Source organism: Podarcis raffonei, chromosome 13 (assembly GCF_027172205.1).
Source record: "Podarcis raffonei isolate rPodRaf1 chromosome 13, rPodRaf1.pri, whole genome shotgun sequence".
NCBI lineage: Eukaryota > Metazoa > Chordata > Lepidosauria > Squamata > Lacertidae > Podarcis > Podarcis raffonei.
The window spans coordinates 40651034-40669597 of NC_070614.1; the positions used below are offsets into that span (position 1 = coordinate 40651034).

The following is an 18564-nucleotide window of genomic DNA, read 5'->3' on the forward strand; positions in this document are numbered from 1 at the left end:
TCTATTAATCCACTACTACGGTGAGGCTTATGCCGTGGAGGTGACGGCGCTGGTGCTGCAGGCGATGGACTACAAGCCGCCGGTGGGCTCTCTCTTTGTTTTCATCAGGCTAAGTAAGGATCTCCGGAGAGGGGTGGATCCATCCGGCTGGTGGTGGTGACACCTCGGGGTTCTGTTTGTACTGACAGCACAGCTCCTTCCCATGGCTGTAGTCGCCCAGGGGTGGGGCAACTTTTCCAGCAAAGGCCAATGTCAGGCAGGACCAGCAGTGAAAGGGAACCGAATGATGGGTGTCAATGTTACCTGCGGAAAGTGGGCTAGTGTTTTCACACATCCCTCTGACCTCCATCTAGACCAGAAATAAGCATTATTGGAGCTTAGAGTTTAGCGCCTGAGGCGAACCTAAAAAAATGGCATCCACTCCCCACCAGGGAAGAAGGAACATTAGGAACAAGGTGGGGGATAACGATCTGCATTGGGATCTGCTGCCCCTGTGGATCATGCCTCACCTTGCCTCAGGAGTGCGCCAGCCCTGATCGGAGCTCAAGGCCCCATTCCAGGAAGGCAGAGACACCCCAGGAGGTTTTCCAAGCGGGGTCAGTGAGGGGTGTGGCCTAGGGAGCATTCCAAGGGCTTGAAGGAGGGGCCTGAAGGAGCCCATTTGGCCACAGGGCTTGAGACTCCCTGCTCCTAGATTAGCCTAGCCCCAAAGTGCAGTAATAAGTAACAAAAAATATCAAGCTGAGATATTTTTAGTACATGCACTGTTTTCTATAGAAAGCTTTTGGCTGATGGCAGTAATTCTCAGTAGCTTTCAACAATTGGATTGCCAATGCTTAAAGGTAAAGGGACCCCTGACCATTAGGTCCAGTCGTGGCCGACTCTGGGGTTGCGGCGCTCATCTCGCTTTATTGGCTGAGGGAGCCGGCATACAGCTTCCGGGTCGTGTGGCCAGCATGACTAAGCAGCTTCTGGTGAACCAGAGCAGCGCACGGAAACGCCGTTTACCTTCCCACCAGAGCGGTACCTATTTATCTACTTGCACTTTGACGTGCTTTCGAACTGCTATGTTGGCAGGAGCTGGGACTGAGCAACAGGAGCTCATCCCGTCGCGAGGATTCAAACGACCAACCTTCTGATTGGCAAGTCCTAGGCTCTGTGTTTTAACCCACAGTGCCACCCATGTCCCTTGCCAATGCTTAAGAAATTGCAAATACGGTATCTTCATCTTGGGATGCAGAGAACAGCAAAGAAACAATTTACATGAATTTGTTGTGGTCCTTTGGACTTGGGGTTCAGATTTTTCCTTGTGGAATGCAGTCTTCTTTCCTTCATGTTTGAAGCCTGCAAATAGCTAAGAAGAGGCATGTAAATTAATAGAGTCTTCAGGCCTTCCTAACCCCCTTGGTGTTTTTTCTGTCTTCTGAGTCAGGCTGAAATCCTGGAATCATTGGAAATCATAGAAAGATGGAAAGCTGCCTTAGGGTACATTGGACCAGTTGGTCCAGCTCATTCCAAGGTTTTAGGCAGGAATATTTCCCAGCCCTATCTGGAGATTCCAGGGATTCAACCTGGGATCCTTTGTATGCATGTGATCTACCACTGATCCATGGCCCTTTCCCACTTAGTGCTACCTATTCAAGGTTTTCCAACAGGAAGAGAAGGGGGAGGGGAATGTAGGAACACTGGGTTTTTTCTGTTCAATACTGCTACTAACACCAATAATTTCAACAGTAAGGATTACACATTTATGCCTGCTGGTCACCCTGAAAACCTTGAAGGAGTCAGATCTGAAGAAGTTCAAGGATAAACTCAGCGTGTTCCCCTTCAAGGAAGGCTATGTCAGTATCCCCAAGGGGTTGCTGGAGGAAGCAAATCTTTGGGAGCTCACAGAATTGCTGCTTACATACTGTGCTGAGGATTATTCTGTGGAGGTGGTGTCAGAGGTGCTGAAGGCCATTGAATGTGAGCCCTTGCCAGAATGGCTCTTTCGTCTCATCGGGAAAGGTAAGGAACTTGGAAGGGAGAACATTGGCTGAGTCTGATGGTCTTCTTCTAGGAGTAGGGCTGGGTGCAAAGGAAGCTTCTTAGAAGGGCTTTGGGTGTGTCTCAAATCTGTGCAGCATTCTGAATATGTATTCTGGACAAAATCGGAGGGAAGACTCTGAAATCAGTATCTCTTCAAGTTTCACAATGATTTTCATAAAATCAATGCCATCACTTCAGAACAATATTATCCCTTCCCCTCTGCTTACATATGCCTCCTGGCCCTGAAGGTTCTGGCAGAACTTCAGCTAGGCCATGGGTTTGATTAACTAAAACTGTTTATGTGTACTCACTTTCTCAATATATCTAACAGCAGAGCAACCCCCTGAAAAGCATGTTTCAAGGCATCGGACAGCTGTAGTATTGTCTTCAAAAATTATTCAAGGTCTGGAGGAACTGCTTTCATCAGAAAGAGCCACCAAAGGGTAATTTCTACACTTTACTTAACTGACTGAAGCCACCATTTTAGTAATGTGTTTTCCCCTCTCAGTTAACACTACACCAAACTACACTCTCAATGCAAAACACTTCAATTTTAAACATTATATGACAAGAATGTTACTTGCCCAAAAATGGAAAGAAGAAGTCCAAGCAAAGGAAGAATGGATACAAAGACTTATGGAATATGCAGAAATGGAGAAACTTACCGGAAGAGTAAGAAACCAAGATAACAAACTTTTTTATATAAAAGAATGGAAATGGTTCATTGAATATTTACAGATAAATTGTAAACAGATAAAAACACTGGCAGGATTATTGTAACAACCTGCAGCTACATAAGAGTATATATATAAAGAAGATAAATAAATGAGTAAGTTAAGTTAATCTGGATATGCAGAAAATATTAAAAATAAATTTAAGGAACTGCAGAAAGAAGGTGAAGGAAGTAAATTTTTTAAATGTCAAAATGATTGTAAAATCAGTGAAACGTATATATCTGAAATATATACACACACACACAGTGGTACCTCAAGGTTATATACACTTCAGGTTACATACGCTTCAGGTTACAGACTCTGCTAACCCAGAAATAGTACCTCGGATTAAGAACTTTGCTTCAGGATGAGAATAGAAATTGCACGGCGGCAGCAGGAGGCCCCATTAGCTAAAGTGGTCCTTCAGGTTAAGAACAGTTTCAGGTTAAGAACGGACCTCCAGAACGAATTAAGTACTTAACCCGAGGTACCACTGTAAACATTATAAGTAATTTAGCAAGCTCTTCTGCTTAAAACAAATAAATGCTTTAGCGCCAATTTACTAATTTCATGTGTGCTTTTTAAAGGAAAAGGCTGCTTGGAAGAAAGAATATTTTTCAAATCACCATGTTGAACCTTTCCCTTTCCTGCCCACAGATGACTTTCTAAGTCAACCGTTGGGCAGTAAAACCAAAGTGCATATTTTCTGCTGAAGCTGTCAGGCTGCCAGATACTTTTCAAGCCAGCCTCACTCCACAACCATAAAGGTGCAGAGCCGGTGGAATATAGTGAGCTGTGAAAGAGGGAAGTCCGGGTTAGATCTTGCCTCTACAACGAAGCCACTGTGTGGACTGTTTCTCAGCCTCCCCCATCCTGCTCATATAAAGATAATAATGCTAAGATAAGGACTAAAGATAAGAACTGACTGGGGTTACTGGGAGGATATTCGAGGGAGTCTATTTCATAGACTCCCATCAGATGTCAAGGAAGGAAGTAAACAACTATCTGACTTTTAGAAGAAATCTGAAGGCAGCCCTGTTTAGGGAAGTTTTTAATGTTTGATGTTTTAATATTTTTAATTAATGTTTTTAATATTCTCTTGGGAGCTGCCCAGAGTGGCTGGGGAAACCCAGCCAGATGGACAGGGTATAAATTTGTTGTTGTTGTTGTTCTAGAATAGGGGACAGCAGGGCAATCTTTTTATCCCTGAGGGTTGTGTGTGCAGGTGAGTAGTGTGTTGGGGGCTGCACACTTGCTCAGATATGTGCACAGACACACCCACCTTCACAATTTTCATTCCCACTCTCTCTTGCACACACCACTTTCCCCTCCGCTCATTTCACACGTACGCTTTTAGCTCCCTCTTCACCTCCTGGCACACCTGATTATGCTGGTGAAATTGCATAGCTTAAGGCTAAGAAAAGAAGGCAAGGTTCCCCAAGTCTTGGTGGGCCCCAGGGTGTGCAGCTGAGGGCTACCGATGGTCCACTGGATGGAAGTTGGCCACCTAACCAGGTTCCAGTTCTTCCCCTGCTTCTGTTTCTGCCACAGGTCATTGAAAAGATATGCATTCTTTAGTGATGAGATGATCTGCAAGGGAAGAGAACAGTTGGTTGAAATTCTTGAAGAGGACCTAGACTTCGTTTTGCACACTCTACACTCTTGCTCTGTCATCACACTACAAGAATACAAGGACGTTTACAAAATGGAGAAAGATTCTAAAGAGAAAATCAAAAAATTGCTAAGTATAATCCTGGAAAGGGGAGAACAAGCTTGTTGTCGGTTCCTGGAATGTTTAGAAATGGTATGTCCAGCTTCTGTTCTGATCCTACTATTTGCAGTACTGGGTGGATTTGACTTCATGTCATTCTTATTCCTCAAGGTCATTTTTTGCACCTTTCTTCATTTTCACAACAGTCATATTGGTTTAAAAATAAAGTCCAGGTTTCTGACCAGTCAGTGCTGCAGTCTGAATCCCTCCTATTCAGAAAGGAAACGAGGAACCAGAAAATGGAGCATTCTGAAGATCCTGGAGAAAGCGTCATGTGCATCCAGTGTCCCAGCGAGGTAAGGGTTGTACTGGCTGCATCAAAACAGGGGGCTCCATGTGCTAATAAACCATGGCAAGTGGGCAATGGGCACTTATGACACTGTGTATCCAGTTTAGTTTGGAATCTTCTTGCCTCACTCATATTTTGTGGGGGGTCCAGCTATTTGTTACATTTCAATCCTCCTGTTTCCCGGAGCTTAAATCTTTCTTCATTTGCATGCATTGTGGTACAGAACTTTCCAATACTGCCATGTCCACAGGTGTCTCCAGAAAGTTTTTTTTAATGGATCAGCAGTTCACACAGTATTTCAGAATTCAGCACAGGTCCAATTACTATACTAAAAATGAATACAGAATGCAGCAGGTATAAAGAGCTTTTAGCAATGTGGAGCTCAAGAAGGGATCCTTGATGTGGTCATAGTGGGTGTTCTTATTTTCAGATAGGAGGAGGAATATGGTATCAATTCGGACCCTTTATTCTTTGTTATAGGAGCTTCCAGGAAAGATAAGACCAGAGAAAGTTTGGGATTCACAAAGGAGCCATGAAACTTACAGGCGAGTAGTACTTCCTACCACCAGAGAATGTTTTCTGCATTGCATATGGATATGGTGATGCTCCCACATTGTGATGCTCTCTAAGGCATACTCTGTTTGCCCCTGTGGGTGCACATCGCTGTGGAAGATGAGTAGTGGACATAAAGCAGGTCCCCCCTAACCTAAATCCTGGCTACGCCCATGCCACAGCACAGTATCAGATGAAGAGCCAAAAGTTAAGTACCAAAATTCCAGTCAATGCTGGACTGAAATACTGCTAATGATCATTGTTATCAAGAGAGCACATTTGACATGACCCCCAAATTGCTTATAAGAATATCAGCCGGAACAGTAGAGGAAGCTGCATCAATCTCTTTCAACCCCTTTTGTCTTTCTTGCCTTCAGATTTTGCTTCACTGAAGCTGGCTCCTTCCTTTGCTGTTGTACTGACCTTATATTTAAGGTAAGGGGAGCTGTGACCATAACATACCACTTTGATTCATGGACTCAACACCTGCACGAATGGCAAATGATAGAGCTGGCTGTTGCTGGTCCTTTGCTCAACATCCAAGCGGATCCAGAAGAAGCTGTGGCAGAAGTCCACTTCCCTCACTTCTTGTGTCTCACAGGTATGGTAGGAAGAAAAGCTTCCAAGAATAGAGTGGTAATATTCATTCCTGTTTAAGATTCTTCCTTTTGTCTATCATGTACATTCCTTATTGGCTAAATAATGCTATGGGCTGGTTCAGTGGATCACAGTGCTTTATCTGCCTTTTGTGGCTTCTTTTGATTTTGCAAGAATTCTGTCTTTTTGCAAGAATTCTGCTTTTTTCTTTGACTTACTCTATTTGTACTGTATGACTTGCTGTATACTGTATTTTGTACTGTAACTTGCTTTGGGAGGACATTGCTCTGCAATGTGGGCTTTTAAAAACACCTCTAGATTATGATAACAAAATAAACACTTAAGAACATAGAATGGGTCTGCTGGATCAGGCCAATGGCTTGACTTGCATTAAACAGGAAGGGAGAAGGGGTGAGTTTTCTCACCCAAACTCAAGTCTACAGTACAGTGAACTGTTTGCCCATGTTTCCCTTGTGTTTCTTTTCAGGTAAAGACAGTTCCCATGTCTACATAGCACATTTTGTTGAAGGAAAGATGAGACTGAAGAAGCCAGATCATGTGCGGCCGTATCATGCTGTATTGAAAGCCCCATGCTTCTATACCTGTGGGGTCATCTTCAAAAAGGCATTGTTTAAGCGAAAGATAATGGTCCACGCCATGGCACTGCTCTATCAGGAGCTGGAAATTTCAGTCCCAAAATTCCATCTGTACCTCCTACCCAATGACTCTTCCCTAAGAAAGGTAACTAAGAATCTCCAACTCTGATTTGTGTTCCGGGCAGGCTAGATTATTAGTCTGATTTTGATTATGAAAACAATGATACTATTGAATGTCTGTTCTGTTGGAAGTGCTGGGATGCAACTCAGTATGTGCTGAAGGCTGATGTAGCTGCATGGGTGAAAGTAGTTAGAGAGAGGACTCTCTAAGTTTTCCTAGACTGTCCTTTAACCTTTGCTGACCTTCCTTCAGGCTAGAGTGAAATTCTTTGGGTTGCTGACCTCTACTTCCTTCTTCTCCATGCCATCCTTGGGAGAGGAGACATCTCTTTTGGATCTCTCTCTATCCGAGATCCAGGAGTAAGCAAAGGGACCCTGTGTTCCATAGATTTGGTGTCTTCCTTTCATGTCTCCAAAGTGACCGTGTTTGCCGTTCCCAGAATGTCTATAAATTTGAGGAAATGTGGCCTTCAAGGAGACTGCCAAAACCCTCTGGAGCACTCAAGCCTTTGAAGATTGGCTCTCACGTCTTCATCCAAAATTTAGATGGCGTCACAGTCTGCCCTGAGGTAGGAGACCAGAGATGATTACAGGGGTTGTCTGGAGGGAACCAAGGCTGTGAGGTTTAACAATGGAAGGAAGCAAACCAGGATCCCTTCAGTCTTTTGTTTACCCCCTTTTGAATGGTGGGGAGGTGGGGGAATTACATCGGAAGTGGTGTGATGCATCTCAGCTTGCACTTGAGGCAGATATGTCTGCATGGGGAAAGGGAGGCAGAGGAGGACAGAGACTTCCCGGTTTCCTAGATTGTCCTGTCTGACCTAACCTGTGCTGACATCCTCTCAGGTGCTACACTGATATGTCATTTACTACTTCCTTTTTCTTCATCCTCATCTTGGTAAAGGAGACATTTTTGGTGTCTCTCCTGCTAAGATGCAAAAACAACCATGGCTGTTTGCATCTCCTAAACCCAGAGTCTGAGTGTGATTATGCCCAGAGTAAAGTCTGCTAGTTCAGTTCAGCTTCTTCTCAGCATTTGGAGATAAAATGTCCATCAGTTAAGTCACATTCACACCTACAGAGCTTTTTCACAGGAACTGGAGCTTCAATACATGGAGGAGCAGTTCCTCGAAATCAGTGCTGAATTCATGCAAGACAAGCTCAACTTCAACCTGATAGAGAGGAGCACAAATGAACTGGTCTGGGAAGCCCATGTGAGGCAAGGTGAGCTTTGGCTGAGGGAGGACCACAAGGTTGGGCCATAGCTCAGGAGGCAGGCTGGAAAGGACATCCCATCTGACTGCCTCTTTCCTGGTCTCTTTCAGAGGAGCTGAAGTTTTCAGGCCCACATCCAGAACAAGGTCAGTAGGAGAGATGAGATGGCTCTACCACGAGGTTGACCAAGGCTGAGCTTTTGGGGTTGGAACAGACTTTGGAAGTCACCAAGGCCAACCTGCTGCTCAATGTGCTCTCAACAGCACTGAAGAAATACTCTTCTTTTTTTTAAGGATTAAGAGGATGTTTCTAAGATCATAGTGGGTAGTAGTGATCACCTGGTTTCTGTTCAGTGTCTTAATCAGGTTACATAGGGGGTATTTTCTGGTTTGCCTCAGGTAGAAAAATGCATTGGGCCAACCCTGAGACAGAAACATGGCATTAGCCACAATCCACACCAGAGGCGAATTTTGGGCAGTGAGACTGGTTCCTAGAGGGTACTGCAGGGCTTTGCAACTATAACATAGTGAATTGAGTAGTATGGAAAGAGAGAAGTGAGGGAATTTTGGCCTCACACAAGGCGCTACTCTTCACATCCTATGGGTTTTTAAGAAATACTGTATTTTTATGTGTTCACCCTGCAAACCAAGTTCCAAAAGTCATAGCCGGCAAATAATTGTCATTCTTTTACAGCACCACACTCAGAATCCCCCTTATATGAAGGGGAACAAAGAAGCATGAAGATGGAGAACCCAGTAGGTTCTGGGGAGATTATCACAAGCAACTGGTGTCTCAGTGAGGTAAAGGGTGGACATTCTTCTCATTTGCATTGACCACCCATGATAATGAAGCCTATATTGGTACTTCTAACAGAAAGGTTCTGAATTTGAATTTCTTGTGCACTGTAAAAAGCCCTTGTCCCTCTTTAGGTATTTTTGTACATTAATTAATCATCTTGCTAGTCGGCACTAATTGCTGGTATTGAGCCACAAGGCTGTTTCCAAACAAGTTGCTCCTAGTGCTTAAAAATAAAAATAAAAAACAAAGCATTGCATTTCTGCACAATTGTAATTATGTGATTCCAATTCCATGTGGAATCTTCTTGCCTTGCTGTGCTTACATTTAGTTGGGAATCATCTTGCTTTGCTCATATTTACAGAGGGAAGGAAGCATGAAGATGGAGAAATCGGCAGTTCCTGGGGAAAGTGTGCCTTGTCCCAGTGAGGTAAGAGGCTGACCTGTCTTGATGTGCATTTCCCACCCACAGGAATAAGGTACACAATGATATTTTTAACATGAAGCCACTGAATTTAAATTTCTAGTCTCCTAAGGTTAGCAACTATCCCATCTTAGGTAATTATTTACATATTTGTTATTCAAAGCTAGAGTCTGGTAGCAGGAAATAAGGCTGCATCTAAACAGCTGTTTCCTTGTGCTAATAACTCATGGTGAGAGTCATTGCAATGCACACTTAGCACACTGTGTTTCCATTTAGTTGGGAATCATCTTGCCTTGCTCTTATCTTACAGGCGGTCCAGTTGATGTCACATTTCAAATCGTCCCATATTTTCCAGTGCTTAAACACTTTCCATCTAAAAAGATCATTGCACTACTGCAGAACTCTAATGCTGTGATTCCGGTTTAGTGTGGAATCTTCATGTGTCACATCTGTTTTAGAAGGGTGTGGTCTCAAGGGTCTTAGGAACAGACAATAATACCCCGTTTCCAGATGGGATATGGATTCTGGCATCTACATGAATGATTATGGTTTCATTATAGGATCTTCCAGAAAAAATAAAACCAGAGGTGGTTTGGGACTCAGAAAGGGGCCATGAAGCTTACAGGTGTGTGATCTCTCTCTCTCTCTCTCTCTCGCTATCTCTCTATCTCTATCTCTCTATCTCTCTCAGACCTTTTGAAACATTCTCCCCTCAAGGAGTGGTTTCTACTTTGAATTGTCCAACAGAGCACATCTGGTTTCTGTGGGTCTCACAGTCACCACATATGGTGGTTCTCGGTAAAACTTATGCAGAGTACATCTGTGATCTGCATATTGCAGTGAACGGTCAGTTGTGGTGGACAAATTCTCTCTGAAGGAAGCTTAACCACCATTCCTGATGTCTTCACTGAGGAATTCCTTGGTTCCATGGAGCAGAGCTGGAAAAAAACATTACATTGAAGCACTGCTGTTGCTAACTTCCAGTTGTATATATCCCGCCCCCTTTTCAGGTTGGGGTAGCATCAAAAGAAGGATGCAGAGTTTGAGAAAGGTGAAAAATCTGGAGTCTGGATTTTTGGAGGAATTGTTGTTTCTCTTCCTTAAAAATGTTCCACCTTTCTCCCAAGGAGTTCAAGGTGGCATGCATGGTTTTCCCCTCTCCATTTTCCCCTCACAACTCTGTGAGGTACCGAACTTTAGGCTAAGAGGCAGTGACTGGCCCAAGATAACTCAATGAGTTTCTTGAAGCAAGGGAGTCATTTCAGCTCCTCTTGTCCCCTGTCCCTTCCTTGGCATTATTGCCATTGCCCCAAAATCAATTTATCTTGTTCTTCTCTACTAGTTTTTGTGGGATGTAATCCACCAGAGCAGTCAAGTACAACATTGCCTGTTTTGCTAGAGTGGACATGCAGGGGAATGTTGGGTCCAGCCAGCTGAACTTCCTGTTGCACTTGGCTGGAGCATCCTTCCTCTTGCATGTGACTAGCAGGTGGTTGTGACCTTACCAGACCTGATAAGAGGCCAAGTCATGCACCCGTCCTCTCTCTTTCACCTTTCACCTTCGACCTGCTTCCAGCTTGGACTGCACTGCTGGCTCTCAGCCAGCACTGGGTTATTCCCCGATATGGGGTAAATGCACATTGTACATACTTGTAACTTTAAGCCTTAAGCCTGCCTTCAGGATTCACACCGTGTTCTCTTTGAATGTAAGTAAATGACTTTTTAGCACTTATGAATAAGACTGCAGTGTCTTTATTCTTTTAGGAGGGATTAAAGGGGTCTTTAATCAGCCAACCTAGCAGGTCGAAGTGCAAGTGGATAAATAGGTACCGCTCTGGCAGGAAGGTAAATGGCATTTCCGTGCGCCGCTCTGGTTTTGCCAAAAGCGGTTTAGTCATGCTGGCCACATGACCCAGAAAAACTGTCTGCGGACAAATGCCGGCTCTCTCGGCCAGTAAAGCAAGATGAACACCGCAACCCCAGAGTCGTCTTTGACTGGACTTAACTGTCAGGGGTCCTTTACCTTTACCTAAAGGGGTCTTACCAGGAATAATAGAATACATCTCAATCTGGACAAGCCAGATTGAATTGCCTATAGTCTTAAGAGACTCACATGAGTCTGCAACCAGTTTCTGCTGCGTAAGAAGGGGAATGCACTTTGCTAAATAAATAAACTTGCTAGCGCAAGTTAGGATATTAATAATCAATATACCTCTCTTGCCACCCTCAACATTCCCACAGTTTGGTTCAACAACCCAATGTCAGCTATTCAAAGGCAAATTTAGGGGAACACAGCCAGTTCAGTCGCACTGGGTGTGGAGCCTCAGGGTCTCTGCAGGAGATGCCACAACTATTATTCAGAATGGAGTGCGAGAGGCATGGGTAAGGTGCTGAATTTTGGCATTGCTCAGAGAGCTGCTGAAATTTGAGATCCCAAGGTACACCGAGTGGGGTCCCCTTTTCCTTTTCATCTTTCTCTTTGTGCCATTCAGAGTGTGCTCGACTGAGGCTGGCTCCTTCCATTGCGATGATACTGGTCTCATATGTGAAGTGAAAGAAGCTGTGACCTTAACATACTACTTTGATTCATGGCCGAAGCTCCTGGAAGAACAGAACACTGAGGAGTTGCATGTCGCTGGCCCTCTGCTCAACTTTAAGGTGGATGCAGCAGAGGCTGTGGCATCCATTTGCATCCCTCACTTCTTGTGCCTTGAAGGTATGGCAGGGGAGAAGTTTCCAGCATTATAACCATAATAGGAGGAGTCCTAAATGTCCATTGATGTTTCCAGAATGCTATGGGTGGGTTCTAGAGGTCAGGAGTGCTGGCATACCAGACTTTTGTGATTTGTTTCAATTTTTCAAAATGTTCCAACTGTGCTGTTTTATTATTTTCTGTGATTTGCATTCTGTTGTAAGCTGCCATGCAAGCATATTGTCCTGTGAAATGATGTTATAAACCTCTTAAATTACAATGAGAAAATGAATACTTGCATGAAATAGGGAGAGTTAAGTGATGATATTTTTGTCACTTTCCCACTGCTAACATGCTTGTCTTTTCAGGTGACGACAGTTCCCATGTCTACGTTGCACATTTTGTCGAAGGGGAGATGAGGCTGGAGAAGCCAGACAGAGTGGAGCCTCACCATGCTGTGTTGGAGAACCCCAAGTTCTCTTCCCTTGGAGTCGTTTTCAAAAAGTGGTTTAAGCAAAAGATCAACACTGTCGTACTGCTCTATCATAGGCTTCAGCTGGAAACGCCAACATTTCACCTGTACCTCCTGCCCAATGACCCTTCGATAATAAAGGTAACCGGGAACCTCCATCTCTGGTATTCCCGATTGCCTGGATCATTTGCTTGATCATATTAACCCCAACTATGCACAATTGTTGGACTTGATCTCTTCTACCCAACATCAACATGCCAGTAGAGAGAAGATTAACAAGTTGCCCAATGCTGGGTTACTTAGCTTCCCACCAGCACTGTTGGTTTAAAGTGATTTTTCCAATATTGAAATATGCCCTTTTCATTTGTTACACAGCCTGTCTGGTTCTCTAAACAAATGGGTTGTCACTGACTTGTGAAAGCCCTAAGCACATTCTCCTGGAATCCTTCTTGAAATCAGTAACACTTCCTTCAGAATAAACGTATTTAGCAATGAACAAATACTGCTTCGTTCATTAAGGAATCAGCTTGGTAGTTACGAGCTTTCTCAGATAACTCCTGAGGAAAAACATTCTTCCTGATTTGCAGTGTTGGCACATAGGAGATAAAGCACACTATCATATTGCCTTCTCAATTTAAACTTTTCCTTAAAATGTCTTCTTATGCTTCATTCAAATAATGAAGTTTCATGGCTTCTGTGGTTTCCTGCATGGTCTCATCAAGAGAAGATGCAGGTGGACCCAGGATTCATGGTACCTCTTGGCCACTTCATAGTCCAGGGTGCCCAGTCCAAGAGCCTTGGCTTCCTTCAGTTCCTCATGAGGCCAGGAACTCTCCGCTCCACATTTTAGTTTCTATTGCCATAGTGGTTTAATTTTCTTTATATTGCATATGGAGAATCTGTGTCTCTGCAGATGTGCTTGAACTATGAAACCCATCATCCTTGGCCCATGCTTGTTGGGGAGGATATGAGTCCAACAACATCTGGAGGACACCAGGTTCCCCATTCCTGCATTACCTGGTGCTACAATGCCAAGAATGTTGTAGGCATCTAGTCTTCCAAAAATTTTGTTCCCTCTCTGCGTATGTCAAAAGTGACTTTCTTTACCCTTCCCAGGCGGTCGATAAGCGTGAAGTAAATTCAAAGAGAATAGAGAAACCCCCTGTGACCCTGAAACCTCTGATGATTGGCTCTCAGGTCTCTCTTAGTACTCCAGAGGATGTCACAGTGAATCCTGAGGTGAGACATGAAGATGATGGTGGTTTTTTGATGGGGCAGAACCAAGACTGTGAAGTCTGAGAATGGGAGAAATTCAACGAGGATCCTTCTTCACCCTTTAATCTGACTCCCTTGGAATGGTGGGTTGGGCCAAACCAGATTCACACCTACAGAGGTTTCATTCTTTCCCACAGGAACTGCATTTTCAATACATGGATGCAGAGAAACTGCAGCAGTACGTAGAACTGTCTGCTGAACAAATGCAAGAGAAGTTCAACTTCTACCTGATGAAGAAGGGCACGACAGAAGTTGTTTGGAAGGCCCATTTAAAAAAAAGTGAGTTTTGAACAAGGGATGATCGTGAGGTTGAGTCATCTCTTGGGAGGCAGGATGGAAAAGGACCATGGGTCACATTCCCTCTTTGACTGACTTTTTCTTCTTGATTTTCAGATGAGTTAACTTCAGGGCAGATGGGTTCTCCTATTATACACCCAGCACAAGGTCAGCAGGTTTTAATTGTTTCTTTCATTGTACTTGTATCTTATCTTCCTCCCAATAGGAAGTGCTGGTGATACAGTAGAACATACACTGCACAAAAATGAAAAATAACTTTTGTACAGTGGTACCTTGGTTCTCAAATGCCAAAAACCCGGAAGTAAGTGTTCTGGTTTTCGAACAATTTTCGGAAACCGAACATCTGATGCGGCTATCGGCTATTGTTTCTGGGGCGCCTGCACCAATCAGAAGCTGCGCCTAGGTTTTCAAACATTTTGGAAGTTAAACAGACTTTCGGAATGGATTAAGTTTGGCACTTTTGTTTCTGCTATTTATTTTGCATTTTGGTTTTTGAGGCTTTTCCGGTTAATTTGTTTTTGTGACTGTGGGGAACCCAATTCAGCTACTGATTGATTGATTGATTGATTGATTGATTGATTGTGTGACTGCAGAAATGGATAAAAGCCCCCCATCCAAACAATGGCTATCATCAGTGCAGGTAAGAATTTTTTTTTTTAATCATCTACAATACTGTCTTACTTTTTTTATAGTACAGTACATTGATTATTAGGGACGTGGGTGGCACTGTGGGTTAAACCACAGAGCCTAGGACTTGCCGATCAGAAGGTCAGCGGTTCGAATCCCCGCGATGGGGTGAGCTCCCATTGCCCGATCCCTGCTCCTGCCAACCTAGCAGTTCAGTTCGAAAGCACATCAAAGTGCAAGTAGATAATTAGGTACCGCTCCAGCGGGAAGGTAAACGGCATTTCCGTGCGCTGCTCTGGTGCGCCAGAAGTGGCTTAGTCATGCTGGCCACATGACCTGGAAGCTGTACGCCAGCTCCCTTGGCCAATAAAGCGAGATGAGCGCCGCAACCCCAGAGTCGGTCACGACTGGACCTAATGGTCAGGGGTCCCTTTACCTTACCTTACCTTACCTTACCTTACCTTACCTTACCTTACCTTACATTGATTACTGCTTTCATTTTATGGACCAATGATCTCATTAGATAGTAAAATTCATGTTAAATTGCTGTTTTAGGGGTTGTTTTTAAAAGTCTGGAATGGATTAATCCATTTTGCATTACTTTCTATGGGAAAGTGCACCTTTTGTTTTGGAATGCTTTGGTTTTGGAACCGACTTCCGTAATGGATTGAGTTTGAGAACCAAGGTACCACTGTAACTTTATTCAACAGCCTTCTTAGACAAGGTTGTCTGGGCTTATTGTTTTGCTTGGTGCCAGATGAAGATCTTTCAACTCACCTAGGTTTTTAAGAACATTTTTTACCCAGATGCAACTAACCTGACATGGCATCAGAAGGGCTCCCACTAATGCAATGGGACTTTCTCCTCAATATCCACCTTGTCCCTCTCTCTCAAGTCCTCTCTGGAGGGTCACAATAATCCGCAGAACACAGTTCAGAGGGAAACTAAGAGAATTGTTCCATCCGGCAAGCAGAACAGCTTTTGCTGACATTGATCTCCTCACTCTAAGTTTTACAGTGTGAACTTCTCAATTTTAAAGTGAGTGGCAGTTCTTAAAATATGAACTGTTACTTGCTCTTATTGTCATTTGTTATGAAGTGATACTGTAAGCATAATTCATAAATCTGTGAGACAACGTTCCATAACTTTGTCTTCTTCCAAGGACAGAGGCCTTGTGGATAAGGTTTTCATGGCATCATCATCATCATCATCATCATCATCATCATAAATTTTATTTATATCCAGCCCTCCCCGTCCAGGACTGGGCTCAGGGTGGCTAACATCAAAGTATATAATACATTAAAACATAAAGTCAAACAATCGATTAAAATACAGCTTAAAAACAAGTTAAGATCAGAATGATGGCAACCCACAAATTATAACTATAGGGGTTGAGAACATTAAGTGCTCACCAGGCCCAGTTATTTGGACTGGTCTTATATGACCCGGCTGGAGGAGTGAGAGAGGTCACTTACATGCAGGGTCTTGTAAAAAGAGGGGGGTCAGACTGGGCCCAGACCAAAGGCCTGGAGGAACAACTCCATCTTGCAGGCCCTGCAGAAAGATGTCAAGTGCCGCAAGGCCCTGGTCTCTTGTGACATAGCGTTCCACCAGGCTGGGGCCAGGGCCAAGAAGGCCAGTCTAACCTCCTTGAGGCCCGGGACCTCCAAGGTGTTATTGTTTGTGGACCGTAAGGTCCTCCGCGAGGCATACCAGGAGAGGAGGTCCCATAAGTATGAGGGTCCTAGGCCATATGGGGATAGTGGAATTTGGATAGTGAGGAAAATTGCCTCTGTGGAAGAAAGCTGGGTTCAGTAATGATAACAACAATAATAGAAGCATAGAATTTGTAGAGTTTGGAGGGGTTCCAAGTGTCATTCAGTCCCACCCTCTATCAATTCCTGGGCTTTAAAGTAAGAAAAGATAAAGCTAAATATAATACTATGTGAAATAGTAATGAATTAATTGCCTAACAATCTGCTGTCGTTTATGATACCCCAAATTATGATGCCACCTCACTCTCCCTAATGGTAGGGCTGGCCCCAGCCCTGGCTCCCTTCCAACAGCTCTCACTTATTTCAGTTTTATATTTCTTCAACAGTTATGGCTTTGCCCAATGAATTCTGGGAATTGTAGGCAGGTGAGCTACTAGGAATGCTCTGTTCACGATCCCTCCCCTCATGGAACTACAATTCCCAGGTCATGGGGGAAGAAGGAATGAGTTGGGGAACCAGTCTTAAGCCTGTGGTGTGAACCTGTAGCAAGATTCTCTCTTTCTCTCTTTCCCAGTAGGGCCGCAGTTTCCAAACTCTTCCAAAGTGCACTTCATCGAGCGGCACAGGGAGGCGCTAATCCAACGGACCGTCCCAGTGGAACCAGTGCTGGATAGTTTGCATGACTCCGTCCTCAGTGAGGAGCAATACCAAAAAATCATTGCCCAGGAAACTAACCCAGACAAGATGCGAGAGCTCTACAAGCTTGTGCCAAGCTGGGACCTCCAGTGCAAGAATAAACTGTATGAGGCACTGAAGGCCAAAAATCCACATCTTGTGAAAGACCTGGAAGGGCAATGAGGCCCCAAGGGAAGGCAGAAGGCAAGACCCCTTTCAAGGCACCAGAAATCCACCTCCTTATTGCTAGGAGACTCCTGAAGACAAAGCCGTACCATGTATTTTCCCAAGCACTTACATGCATACCCTCCAATATTCCCATGATAAGAACTGGAGTGTGATTGGAGGAGGCTGTTCTCTACGCTGTCAAGTATGTCACCCCTTTGCTCCCTTAGGCAGTTGCCCAGATACCATTCTCATCCCCACCTCTCTATGACGTTCTGCTGTAGACTGAGAGGCACTCTCACATGGAGCTGTAACACCCACGCTCCCTATGATCAGCTTTATTTCTCTCCCTCACTCTCTCCCCCCACTCTCATTAGGGCCTTCAGCTTTGTTGGTGCTGATGTCATTGGGAGTGGACACTGGTGAGTGGGGTTGTGCGACACTCCACTGTCACCACTGTGTGAGGAAGAGAGAGTGAGACTGAATGCCTCCACAGCTGAGCTACGGTTGGGTCTCGTGGGCTTCCATCACTCCAAGGAGGAGGAGGAGGACGATGATGACAACAACAACAACTTCACACCACAACCGCAGCCCTCACTGGCCACCATCCATCAGCACAAAGTTGAGTTGCGGAGCCTCTTGCAGCTGCTGCCCAACCCTTCTCAAGGCTTCATTATCCTCCTCCTTGTACATTTTACTTCAGACGATGGAGCCGTGACCCCAGAGGCGGCATGGCCCTAGGACTGCCACAGTGGCTCGGGTGCCTGCAGGCTCCGTGCTGCCCAAAACAGCAGCGTGGGACTTTTATCTGCCTGCTGGAGGTGGTGGGTGGAACCCATGGAGGTTCCACGCAGTGCGCCTTGCCCCAGCTCACCCCGCCCCATGGACAGCTTGCCCTGTCCTCATGGGTGACTCACCCTGCCCCCAGGCGCAAGGCATGTGCACTGGCACGGGCACCCATGTGGCTAGCTACGCTGCTGATGAATTGCTTTCCTGGTTCAAAGGGTGCAGGTGTTGCTGTGTTGAAAATACTAAACTATCACTTGCAAATAAATTAGTTTGTGACTTATTTTTGCAGCTGGACTTTCCTGTTTCTGTGATGAATTTCTTATTAAATTAGCTGACAGTCAAATAGAAAATGCATCATACCGCTGTCTAGTGTCAATGAAGAATAATTAAACCCATTTATTTTAATGGGTTGTGCAGGCCAAGTGGCCTTTCCTCATCAGGAACAAATCACACCCATGCTAAAAGGTCTGTGGAGTCCACCTATTAGCTACTGAGCCTTCGCTAAGGTCTTGCTACTTACATGCAAAGCTCTAAACAACTGCAGACCAGGTTACCTAAAAGCTGTCTTTTCCTTCACTGCATGGTCAGGGCATTAAGATTAGCAAATGGTTTGTTTGGCCTGTCCCTAACCCTTAGAACACCCCTTTGAACACCCTAACCCAGGGGTAGGCAAGCTAAGACCCAATCCCCTTCTCAATCTGGCCCACGGTCCTTTTATTTAAAATGCATCTCTGGGTTATTTGTGGGCCATAGAAAT

General features: G+C 44.5%; 1 protein-coding gene across 6 annotated transcripts in view; it reads left to right on the top strand.

Moving 5' to 3' along the window:
• Nucleotides 1-17473, top strand: part of LOC128399336 (NACHT, LRR and PYD domains-containing protein 1b allele 5-like) — a 79354-nt gene extending 61881 nt beyond the window's left edge. Inside the window, exons 7-12 of one of the 6 annotated variants that reach the window (XR_008327211.1) lie at nucleotides 12161-12405; nucleotides 13381-13503; nucleotides 13677-13818; nucleotides 13933-13983; nucleotides 16753-17223; nucleotides 17396-17473. Coding sequence is in view for 5 of the 6 variants with exons in the window: in XM_053360665.1 (XP_053216640.1) it covers nucleotides 12161-12405; nucleotides 13381-13503; nucleotides 13677-13818; nucleotides 13933-13983; nucleotides 16753-17036 (845 nt within the window). In the remaining variant the exon portion in view is untranslated. Of the gene's footprint in view, nucleotides 1-3074; nucleotides 3080-12160; nucleotides 12406-13380; nucleotides 13504-13676; nucleotides 13819-13932; nucleotides 13984-16752; nucleotides 17372-17395 lie in introns of those variants that run through there. The other 5 variants (XM_053360665.1, XM_053360664.1, XM_053360666.1 and 2 more) reach the window with 5 other exon arrangements.
• Nucleotides 17474-18564: the final 1091 nt, after the last annotated feature.